General features: G+C 30.1%; 1 protein-coding gene across 1 annotated transcript; it reads right to left on the minus strand.

Annotated features, from left to right (window-relative positions):
• Nucleotides 1-292: 292 nt before the first annotated feature.
• Nucleotides 293-10,881, minus strand: LOC126844694 (vasodilator-stimulated phosphoprotein). The gene is made up of 9 exons (XM_050583072.1): nucleotides 10,602-10,881; nucleotides 6,722-6,887; nucleotides 3,755-3,910; nucleotides 2,289-2,404; nucleotides 2,138-2,199; nucleotides 1,620-1,894; nucleotides 1,370-1,555; nucleotides 838-1,093; nucleotides 293-758 (listed from the first exon to the last, which is right to left on the minus strand). Exons 1-9 carry the CDS (start codon nucleotides 10,604-10,606, stop codon nucleotides 730-732), a joined length of 1,251 nt encoding a protein of 416 aa, XP_050439029.1. The 5' UTR covers nucleotides 10,607-10,881; the 3' UTR covers nucleotides 293-729.
• Nucleotides 10,882-12,232: the final 1,351 nt, after the last annotated feature.

Here is a 12,232-nt window from a genome sequence, read left to right on the forward strand (position 1 = left end):
AATTAGTGTAATGCAACATGATATTTTATACATTGTGTGTTATTAAAAAAACTCGATTTTAAATTAATACATTATAACTTAGATAATGAAATTACCTCATCAGATATTCTTTTAATATGATTTGTTTCAAAAGGTATTGTAAATACCTGAACTCTTCATTATGCTTGGTTTAATGGAACAAGGTAAGAGTAGTCGTCGAATACAAACCACAAACAAGTTACAGTTTATATGAAGTAAATACATTTATATTTTGTAGATATATAATGTGGATGACAGTGATACATATTGGTACCTTGTCAGTGGTAAAAACAATACTAGTAGTAATTAAAAATAAATCCTTAACCTAATTTGATACACATAAAATGAAGCATATATTATTTATTTAGTAGTAGTTTTTGATAAATTAATATACAAATTGTTCACACTTAAATTATAAGGTGATCACACTCACATATAAAAAAAAACAGTTATGATTTATAAAAAAAAAAATATTCTACATAATAACTTTATTATGTAAAGAATAGTTGACGTTAAGTAGCTATAAATGAGATATATGATTACAATAATTGTCTATGTGTGTAATTCAATCATAATAACAGTAGTAAAATGAGATTCAATTAAAAAAATGTCATTGAATAGAAAAAGAACAAGCATTGAATTCAATACAAAAATCGAAAATGATAATGGTTGTGTTAATACCAAAGGATTTCAATGTATGTTGGTCTTGACTTATCTTTTGTTAATTTCTACTTTAACACCTGAAACAAAACAAAAATAATTACACAATAATTTAAAGGAATGCCCAAAAGAAGCAAGAATACTGTAGGTAACACGTACTCTCGATTATTTCCAATTTCATTCGGTTCAATTCCTTACGAATGTCGCGAAGTATATCTTGTTTCAACGTCTCCAGTTCTAATGATAAATTTGACACGCAGTTATCTCCAAATGACTTTGATGCTATTAGATCTTCAGTAGATGTAGCATTCAGTTGTTTTCGGCCAAGTTTAGGACTTTCACAACCATTTAATGAGCTTTTTTGACTATCATTACGGTTCCAATTTTTTTTGTCACTGGGTGAAACACTTTCATCCTGTAATTTAAATTGTATATAAATAAAAATATAATAATTTGGGAAAATACTGTTTTAATCTACTACATTTAGAACTAAAATTTAACCGATACTTAAAAGCACCTAGCTAAAAACAAACGACATATCCACACTTTTTAAGATTTGTCTAATGCTCTAGGTAAAGCACCATTCAAAAAAATTAAACTAAAATTCATTTTTAAAACTATACTAAAGAATTTCTCAATAAATATACATTTTACTTAATATTCAAATATTGTATATTAAATAATTTAATACCTGTGGACAATCAGTGGGTTCCTTTTTTTCAACAGCAGCACGACGTCTTGCCAATGTACGCGCCATTTCATCCATCATTGACGCCATACCAGTCTGCCCATTGGCGTTTCTTCCGAGTGTCCCATAGTTTCCACTGCCACCACTGCTTGCACTACTAGTTGAAGAACCACTGTTTTCTGCTGGGTGCTGCTTAAATTGTCAAATTTTAATAAACTGTTAATTATACAAACTGAGAAATAGATGATAATACCTTGTTTGTTCTTTTTAAACGAGCGGCTTGCAACTGTACAGCTAATGATGATGTCTGATCAGCACCAGAATCATGATCAGATTCTCCACTGCCATTGGGTCTTAACAACATCCCAGGCATTGGAGGAGGCTGTGGTGGAGAAGGATTTGATAAACCAGGGGGAGGTGGAGGAGGAACTGGTGCTGGAGGAGCCGAAGATGTGCGATGGTGACCCGAAGCAGGGAGTTGTGGGGGCATCGGCGGTACATTGGGTAATCCATTTGTTGTGTTTATAACTAAAAGTAAAAATATCAGGACACATTTTTGTATTAACCTTCTACATGAATTATGCAACATAATAATAAGTTTACATAATATACTATACATAATATTTATGTATAATACAAATTATTAACATTATGCATAAAATCTAGTAAACACAATATTAAAGAAAATTAATTTCTTAATAAGCACTCATTTCAAATGTTTTTGTAATTGACTTGTCTTATCTTATAGAACAATACAATTTTGCAACATACTTTGATTTTGTTGAGACATTCGTCTCTCTTGAATTATGGCTGCATCATCTTTTGTCATGGTTCTGAAATGATTAGGTATGTTATTACAGTAGTGAACCAATCTCAAACAAAAAATATATAGAGTTAGATAGAAGAAAAACATTATAGTTACCTGTACCCTATATCTTCTTCAAATTGACCGTTAGCTTGTTGGTAAAGTGGTGGCGCAGGCGGTGGAATATGGCTGATAGGAATGCTAATATTATTTCTAGATACAGAGTCTAAAACCTAAAATTAACAATTATTACAATGGTTTAAAAGCAGTATAAGCATCCGAGTTTATGTTTGGATGTAGAATATGATATTCTTTAAAAATATTAGATATTTTACAAAATTGTTGTTATAATAAAAAATATTCATTTTTGATAAATGTTATTATTATTCAATAACCATAACATCAAACAATCACTACATTGCTAAAAAAACTTATACAGTGTGATAAACATAAATTGATCCACTTATTTTCTTAGAGAGTAATTATTGTAATTTTGTAGTTTTTCATCATTTATTTAAATAGTGTAAGTGTATAACATTAATACAGTAGAAATAACTACAAACATTGGTTAGATTATAAGGTAACGGTTAGAACAAGCAAAACGCCAAAATCCGGCACAAGCCCATATGATTGTGAGTTAAAATATACTTTTATAACATGTAAGGTTAGAATAAGATAACAGCTACAATGAGGAAAATTCAAAAAGTTCATGGAGCTCAAGTATACTGGCTATTAGTGGTTACTACGAGCAATTGTTTATATTTTTTTGAGTATATATGGGATGTGTATAACTATGTATACAAGTTGATATATATATTTTGATGTACAAAGATGATTATGAATAGTATTAGTGTGTAATCTTCCGACCATGTTGCGTTATCAATTTACGCTGGACGAAAAACTCGGTATAATGAGACGGTTAGAAAACAGCATGATTACAAAAGAATTTGGCACCTCAATGTCAACAATTTTAACCATATGGAGTAGCACGGATTCTTTGAAAATAATGTTTGAAACCACACCACTCAATACAAAATAACTGCTCACTAACAGAATAAAGCCTTCAAGAATCTGTACTTGTGTGGTTCAAAAAACAATGATCATTGAACGTGCCTAATTAATGGTCTTATTTTGCAACCAAAAACTGATCAACTGGCTGAAAGATTCAAAAAAGAGAATTTCATATATTCTGCCTATTGGATACAGTGCTTTGTCAAGGGCACAACATTGGTTTCGGCAAGATTTCAGGTGAGTCATCAGCAGTTAATATTGAAGTGTATTATAAAAGTAAAATATTAAAACACTGTTTAAATTTTAAAACATTCTAAAAAAAAAAAAAAAAGTAAATTGTTGGAAATTTGATTATATTATTGGAAAATAAGATAAATAAAAATATTTTAAAAAAAAACAAGCCAAATATTACATACAATATTTTTGACAACATTAAACAGCACGACTAAGTAAGAAATAATAAGTGTAATTGTACTGTATTTCTATTTACATAAACTAGATTCAAAAATACCATACAAAAGTTTCAATCCCATTAAATAATAAAATCAACTATTATTAACTACAATAATTACCTCAAGAGCATAAACCATGGCACGAGCAAAAGCGTCAGCATCTTCTTTGCTGCTAAAATTCAGACCATAAACATGTTTGTTGTCTCTCCATTGATGGAATGTAGTTGTTGCTTGATTATATTTCAGTGTTTTTAGGATCACACAGTTTATGACAACCTATAGTCAAAATATAATTTTTGAAATACAAGCATATATCTATAAATTGTTGTGTGTAATAAGGTATTAATTTTATAGAAATGGTAAAAGCAGTAATGAATAATCTTAAACTAATGTAAAAATAGAATTTATTAATTAAAAAACATTAATTGTTAACAAACAATGTGTGAACAATTTTAAATGATAAAGATTTAACAGATTGTAACACCTCATTTATTTTATTTTACATGTTGTGTATTATGTAATTTTTAATAACTATTTATTTTAAAACTAAAAATATTTTAAGTACAAATCCATTTTTTTATACAACTTGTTTTTATAAAATCAGATGCATTTTAATATTTTAAAATATTCGTCATACAACTTTGAATTATTAGATGAATATAAAAAATAAAATCTATTAACTTTTACTTACAGCTTTCTGTGAAAATTCAGAAGCTAGACGAATTTGATGGACAGAGAAGCTTAGCTCACTTAAGTAATTGTTATTTTATGTTCAGTTGTTTTTGGTAATAAGATTTTACTGCATTGACTAAATTTTATTTAATAAACTTTTTAAAAATAAATTCATGTTCAAATCATGCATACAAGGTAAATAATTTCCAAATACAGACTTAAATTAACATAAGCTAAGTTTTCAAGCAATTTAACAACTAGATATAAACAATTTCAAGTTATTTGAAACTATCTATACTGTTATAATACCATATATAATTTATCTTGTGTAAGAGTGATACAGCGCAAAAACCAAAACGCGTCACTCTTAGCTATGCATATGCATACGAGAGCAGCTATATGTTTGGTTTCTGCAAAGTCTATTGACAGTCACTATAAGGTAGACATTTCACCAAAAATGGACTGAAACGAAAACCTGACAAAGAGTGTAGAGTTTGTAGTACATACATCTGATCTAAAATGTTGCGAAAAGTAGATGCTGGTGTACGGGGAAAGAAACCAGACATCCACATCAACATACCACTATATACAACACCTACCGTCTTTCAGATGGAGATGATAGCGATTTTAGAGGGTGCTCAAAATTTAAAAGTTAATTAAATGAAGGAGCATTACCATATGTTTCGATAGTCAAGCAACTCTAAAGGCATTGAGCAAAACTCAAGTGACTTCAAAGTTGGTTTTTGAATGCTAAATAACTTTTGCAGGATACAATCCATAATGAGAAATAACAAAAAAAAACTGGCATAGGTGCCAGGATTTTGTGGATTATTAGGTAACAAAAAAGCATATTTTCTAGCCAGAAAGGTGTTAAAAAATCTTACATTGGCCATGTTCCAGTGATAGGACTTATTAGAGCAAGCTCTGAAGGTACATTTAAAAACTGGAGCAGAGATGAACATATGAACAGGAACCAAATGAGAACCTTGGTTGGACTATTAACAGGCCATGGACATAACATTTATATACTATAAGAGTTACAGAATCAATAATATGTAGAAAATTTAGAGAAGAGAGATAAACATGATTAAAACTTGAGTGGGGTATTGTATTTACACTTTTTACGCAACATACTGAAGTGGGAGTATCCGCAAGTTGTGTAAATAGTATAAAAAGAAATAACCCTAAGGCAGTTAATCTTTGGTAAACCTTTTCGTTGAAACAATGAAATCAAAGACATTGGAACAAAAGAGATACTGAAATTCACAGATTTATGACTTTTCAATACATAGAGTTATTAGACTTAGTAGGACATAGACCAGATAAGACTAGAGCTAAAAATGATACGGTATCTAAGTAATTAAACTTCTAATTGGCTTTTTAGAATTTAAAATTTTTAGTTTTATAAAAATAAATATTATAATTCTTAACAGGGTAGAAATTTTATTTGTCATGACAAGAGCTCGGATGTTAATGTCCATAAATGTAATAAAATATGCATTTAAAAATATAAAAATATGCAATTATAATATGCTTTTATTGAAATCAGCTAAACATTTTTAGCCAAACTTCAAATAGCCGACTTGGCATAATATGAATAACATTTTACATAGGTTAATTATTTTTAAATGATATTATACGTAACAGAATAACATTGAATTACAATTATTTTGGTGATGTTTTCAAATTTTAAAGAACAATGAAGATTATTATAGAAATTTTGGACAATATATTGTAACCAAAATTTTTGTTTAACACTTTTCTCTATTTTGTATAATTTTCTTTAGCTTATACTTGTCTCTCTCTTATGTTTAACGTACGTTATTCCCACTGATTGGAGCTTAGATGGTTTAGATTTGGCATTTTTGGGCTTATAGCTGGCTGCTGACCTAATGCTACCAAACAAGTAAGTCCCAGAGAGAGGTGCAGGTGGCCATTTCTTACCCCAGACAGTTGCCCGCCTGGATGAAAAAATCGCCAGGGGCTGAGATTCGAACTGGCGACCGTGCGTTGATACACTGCTGCCTAATCTTACTCCGTCACGCACCTGGCACTTTAGCTCATACTTGTAAACACGTTTAAAGATAATAATAAAATAAATTTTTTTTAATAATCATATTTACAAATATGCTACTAAATCTTGAAACAATTATTATGGGCAAATATATGCTCAAATAAGCAAATATATGCAATATATGTTTGCTGATTTGAAATCTAGTCTTTGTGAATCAAATTTATAGTGTATTTGGGTATAATTCTGATTTCACTAAAAAAAATATGCAAACATCCGAGCTTTATTTAAATTAAAAATAGTCTTCACTAAAACTAAATATTTACCTATAATTGATAATAAAATTAATTAAAAATAATAATGATAATGTAATCATTGATTAATGACTGGATTTTGGTATTTACCTCATGATCCTGTAATTTACGTCCTACTACACGGAATGTATTGTTAATCATATGCTTGAAAATATGCACTTTGCTAAGACCCGATGATGTTCCACTTGGAATCCATTTTTTGCTGATATCGTCGTAGATCATAACAGAGGCCCTAGCGGACGCTATGCTTGTTTCACTAAAACAATAATTGATATAGATATAATTATTGGCTGAGTACAATAGTAAAGTAACAATTAGCCAATTAATTATATGAACAATTTAATATTTTAAAGCTATAAAATCAATAGGGGAATATTCCTTTTTAAGTTTTTTTTTTTAAATTTTACTCTAAATAACTATATTGTCAATAGGAGTTATTTTTACAATTTTTGTTTATATTATCCTTTTTTTTTCCTCTTATTTGTTTTATTAAAAATAATTGTGGTAGTTTCCTGTACCTAACTATCATCACCAGTCGGGTGGCCATTTCTTTTTCTAGATGGTTGCCCACCTAGTGAGAGAAATGGCTAGCAACAGAGATTCGAGCCACAGCTAGTATGTAGAAGCACAAATTTAAATTTAATTTGTTTAGTTTTAACAAGCATTGCTAAATGTTTTGCTAAAGGACCACCAGAAGAGTACAGAGATAAAGTATTGAAAATTACACTAGGTATTTACTAATCAATAAATAATACTACAATTTAAACTTAACTAATTTCACACGACAACCGTTTGAAAACAATAAAATAAATGTAAAATTGATCACATGCATGTTTTTAGATAAATGTGAAATATAATTAAGTCAACATAATAAGAAAGTACATAAAGAAGGGTAAGACAACCAATCAACTAAATAATTACTTTCCAAAAAAAGCTTTGATATAAAACTATGCTGAGTATAAGGGACTGCTTTAGTTCTTGCACTACAGTTAAACTAAAACTAAATATTTTAAAATGATTTAATAACTTTCAAATTTAGTGATAACTTTGACCACACTTTGTCAAATCCATATATAATACAAATTTATAATGTGCTAATTTTACTATACTATCTTTTTTGTAACTTGAAATCCAGTTAAATAATAATACATTAATTTTGGAAACCACAATATTTACCAAGAACATTTTGTTATTTGTTTATGTACATTTGTTTACTAAATTTTTTTTAGACTTGCAACTATAAATATTTGAATTGAAACGCAACAAACAAAACAGGAAGTCAATACTAGAACATTGAAAATTAAATAAAGATACATTTTTTATGATTACCATTATAGAAATATGTTGTACGAGGTACGCCTACATTAATTTTTATCAAATAATATTGGTTTTGAAAAAGCAGTTTTTTTTTTGTTATATTGCATTGATTAATAATATTTAGTACAATTGTAGTATTTTAAAAAATAAACTGTTAAAAAAATCTTGTTGGTATATGTTGTAAATAAACCATTCATTAAGAAAACATTATTTATGATAAAAAAAAAAAAACATTTGAAATTAGTTTAAAAATAATTTCCAATATATGTCATCAAGGTTAATATAATTTTAAATAATTAAAAGAAAGAATAAATTTAGAAAAATATTTATATATTTTTTTTTTTGAATAATAATATTATCACCTACTTAATCTATTATTTCAATCTATTCATCTATACCTATTGGCTATTTGTTTTTTGATAATTAAACCCATTTATGAACCAACAAATTACTGAATATCTGATTTGAAGAAAAAACAAATATTGCATCACTATATTTGTGTAGAGTGGCAATGACTCATATATTTAAAAAAAATATTTATGCTACCTTACACAATGTCATTAAAATTAGATCAAGTACCTATTTTAAAATTTTTAAAAACAACATTAATATTGTATAAAAACAAGCCATTAAATGGACAGTTCATAGGTACTGGATAATTTTTTAATTTCAGCAACTAAATATGTAAATTAAACTACCTTTATATTATGTAAAAAATAAGACCGACGACAAAAAAAAAAATATGATAATTTTTGAAACCAATATTGAACACAGAATATGGAACCTTATTTTCTAAAAGAAGTTTTTTATACCCGTGAACTGATGTTTCTTGGCTTTAATGGTTCGCCCCAAAGGGATCCCCTACGACTGCGGACCGACTAGTAGCTTTAGGTGCTAATTGCTGGCCGAAGAAGGTGTGTCTCAAGATGAAGTGACCAGTCAGAAGGCCACTTTTCGGAGGGCTCTACGTCACGTTAGTCGCCTTTTACGACAGGAGCGAGGACCTTGGTAGAATTCTTTATCCCCTAACCACGGGGATAACCGTGGCCAGCAAGCTGGCCGCCCGCGCCCAGCGCACGATCGACCCCCCTGAGCGGACTCAGTAAAGGCCGTCGTGCCTGCCTCGACCCTGTCGATCGTTCGACCCCGCTGAGTGTCACCCGGTTGGGCGGGTTCTAAGAACCATCCGCTCAGATAGAGCTGCACTATCGGAGTGCTAGATTTAATGGCACCGGTGTGCTACCGTGCAGTGACCGACCGTGGGACTTCCACCACTCGGCTCGATCGCCGTTCCTGTTTTAGTCGGCTCTTCGTATTTCAACTCCCGTCAGAGTGTGATTTAAGCGCTCACGTGCATCGGCATTGTGGGCCGTTAGACTAGCGTCTATTCCGCGAGGCTCGGGCCGTTTAGGTGTACAGCACGGGCCGTTTTAGAGAGCATGATGGCTCTTTTCAGTGAGTCTAACGGTTATACACGTGAACTGTCCAAATATTGTAGTTAAATGATGAGGATTCCTATATAGGCTTTTAAGTTTTTATGAAAATTATTTTATTAATAATACATAAATGCCAACACATAAATTGTGTTTATGTTAATATATTATTATTTGATGCCAAATGCATCGGTGTACATAATTCAGTTAAGAAACAATTTTAAACTATTTACTGCAAAACAACGTAACATATGAGTCATGCAGTTGGTTGATAGCACAAAATATTATTTTCAACGACAATTATTATATCTATTTTTGATCAGGGATTGAAAATATCACCAATCAAAAATTGCATTATTTTCTTATAATTACAACAAATATTGATACAAATGATTAATAGTATGATATTTTGATAGCTTATTTGTGTTTGAACTTATAAAAAGAAGTCAATCGAAAACATTTTAAAGTTAAGTAATGTCATTGAAACCCTATAAAATATTGTTCCTGGAACGAAACGTTTATATCGTTCCAGAAGACATAACCTAACATTAGGATGTGTTAAGTTGACTTTTTTTTTTCCAAGTTTTAAACACAGTTACGCTAACAGAATGCTATAATATTAATAATTTTCATCAGCATTTGTTGGAGTTATAACAAACAATAAAAATGTTGGCTTGGGAAAGTTTTCAATCACTGTTTTTCATGACAGTTAAAACTAAAATCTAAAGCATTTTTATAAGAATTGCCTACAACTACAGTAATCATGTTTTAGGAAGATAATATTTTTTATATCTTCTTAAATATTATCAATACGTTTCCATATAATGTTAAGGCGTTTTAAGAAATCTATAAAAGTTATCTACATAGAAAAAAATGTAACATCTACAAGTCCATGAAAAAAAACGCCTGACCATATTATTGTTAATCATTATACAACAATCAAGAATTCGCGAAACACCAACAATTCACATAGTTTTAACCGAGTATTTAGATAACACATTAAACTCCCAAGACGTCGTATATAATATGTATATATATATATTTATATGTTTATATATATAAATATAAATTTGTTTTAATAATGGTTTCTAAGAGGATGCATGACGTTAACGCACAATTATTTAACAAGTCGATGATTCGTTTGAAAACAGTAAGTCTCAATTTCGAAGTCGACAAATATTACAATATTACACCATCGGAAAAATGGGTAGGGCACTCACCTCATGATAAGGTTGTTCGCAATACCCGGACGGTTAAAACACAGAACAGGACATGCTACTCATTCCATCGCATCTTGAACAAAATGATTTGAGTCTGATCGAAGGATAATGGAATGGTTTGTTTAGATACACACAACGCAAATTGCACGGCGGCCGCCTATACTACAACCACTCATCTCACTATTCAGAGTCCGCAGCACTACCACACCACGACGAACGAGCGACGTACTGCAGGCTGCTGTTCACTCCGCAGTGTGTGTGCTGTATACTGTGCGGTAGTGTGCGTGTGTGCGTGTGTGCGTGTGTGTGTGTGTGTGTTATGTTGTTTTCAGAGCACCGTGCACACTAGCGCGACGGCAAAACAGTAATGAAAAAAAAAATGAAAAACATTGCAAACATATTCCGCGATAACGCTGCGGGTCAAAACGATGCTCAACGTTGCCGCTCCGGCCGTCCGGGTAGACGATCTACCTCCACTGTCACAATGACCTACAACCTCCACGTGTGCCACCAAAAAGCCCGCTAACAATATCGAAATTAAAAATGCTGGACAGTATACAATATACACTACTGACTACACGGTACCCAACGCGTACACATTATCGCATTAACTTTAGTCGCAAGTTATTGTAGCGAAATTACTTTCTAAGTAATTCGATGGTAATTTCATTACATGTCGTTGAAAATAATTTATACGTAACTATTCTGTAGAATATTTTTCAAATTATTATAGTCACTATTTTTTACCGATAAATTGGATGAACCAAATGACATAAATGTGAAAAATATATGTATGATTTTTAAGGATAACACAATTATTATGTTTACGGTGTTTAAATTAAAAATATATATATATTTACCTACTATCTATGTTTAAAATTAAGATTTGAAAAATTGACTGTGATCGTTTTTTACCGAGGCCCTACATTCCAATAGCTATTTGACAAAATCGTGCTATTTTTATTAGTCATCACTTAGTTATTATTAGATATTAGAATAACATAATAATTACTAATAGGTCTAAGACATTAAAAAAAAAAATTGACTGCTTGTTCATTGTAACGCAAAGTTACTACTAACATAAGCAGAAAAATAAGAAAATACAAATTCAATTAACTATAGACAAATGATCAGGGTTTTCATCTACACAAGGTAATTGTTTACACTACTGATTAGGCTAATTTGTAAATATTTCTAATTTTTAGCATATATTATAAGGTTGTTTTAGTTTATTAACTGTAATATGCGCTATGATAAATTAAAATATATATTTTTGGTAATTTTAATCAAGAATAAAAAATTGACGTTCTTGAATAATATAAAGTATCAAGTTCTAATAAAAGTGTTATGTTTAATTAGCTATTACTTACATGATACAGGTACTTATTACAAACAAAATGTTGTGTACTTATTTAAATACTTACACAATATAGTGACACAATGTTTGTGTTTTTAACACATTATGCTCACTTAAATAAGTATATTTCAAAAGTATTTTTTAAAGCAATGCAGATAAACCATTTTAGTCCTAAATTTGAAAAATAAACAACCAACTGCATCAGAGATGGATTCATCAGAAGGCATTAATGTACATAGCAGTTGTCTAGAACGGAAATATTTATGAGACAACA

Source organism: Adelges cooleyi, unplaced genomic scaffold (assembly GCF_023614345.1).
Source record: "Adelges cooleyi isolate 19-005CV unplaced genomic scaffold, UGA_ACOO_1.1 ACOO_flye_CR_arks_rails_tigmint_CR_PRNA_651, whole genome shotgun sequence".
NCBI classification, from domain to species: domain Eukaryota; kingdom Metazoa; phylum Arthropoda; class Insecta; order Hemiptera; family Adelgidae; genus Adelges; species Adelges cooleyi.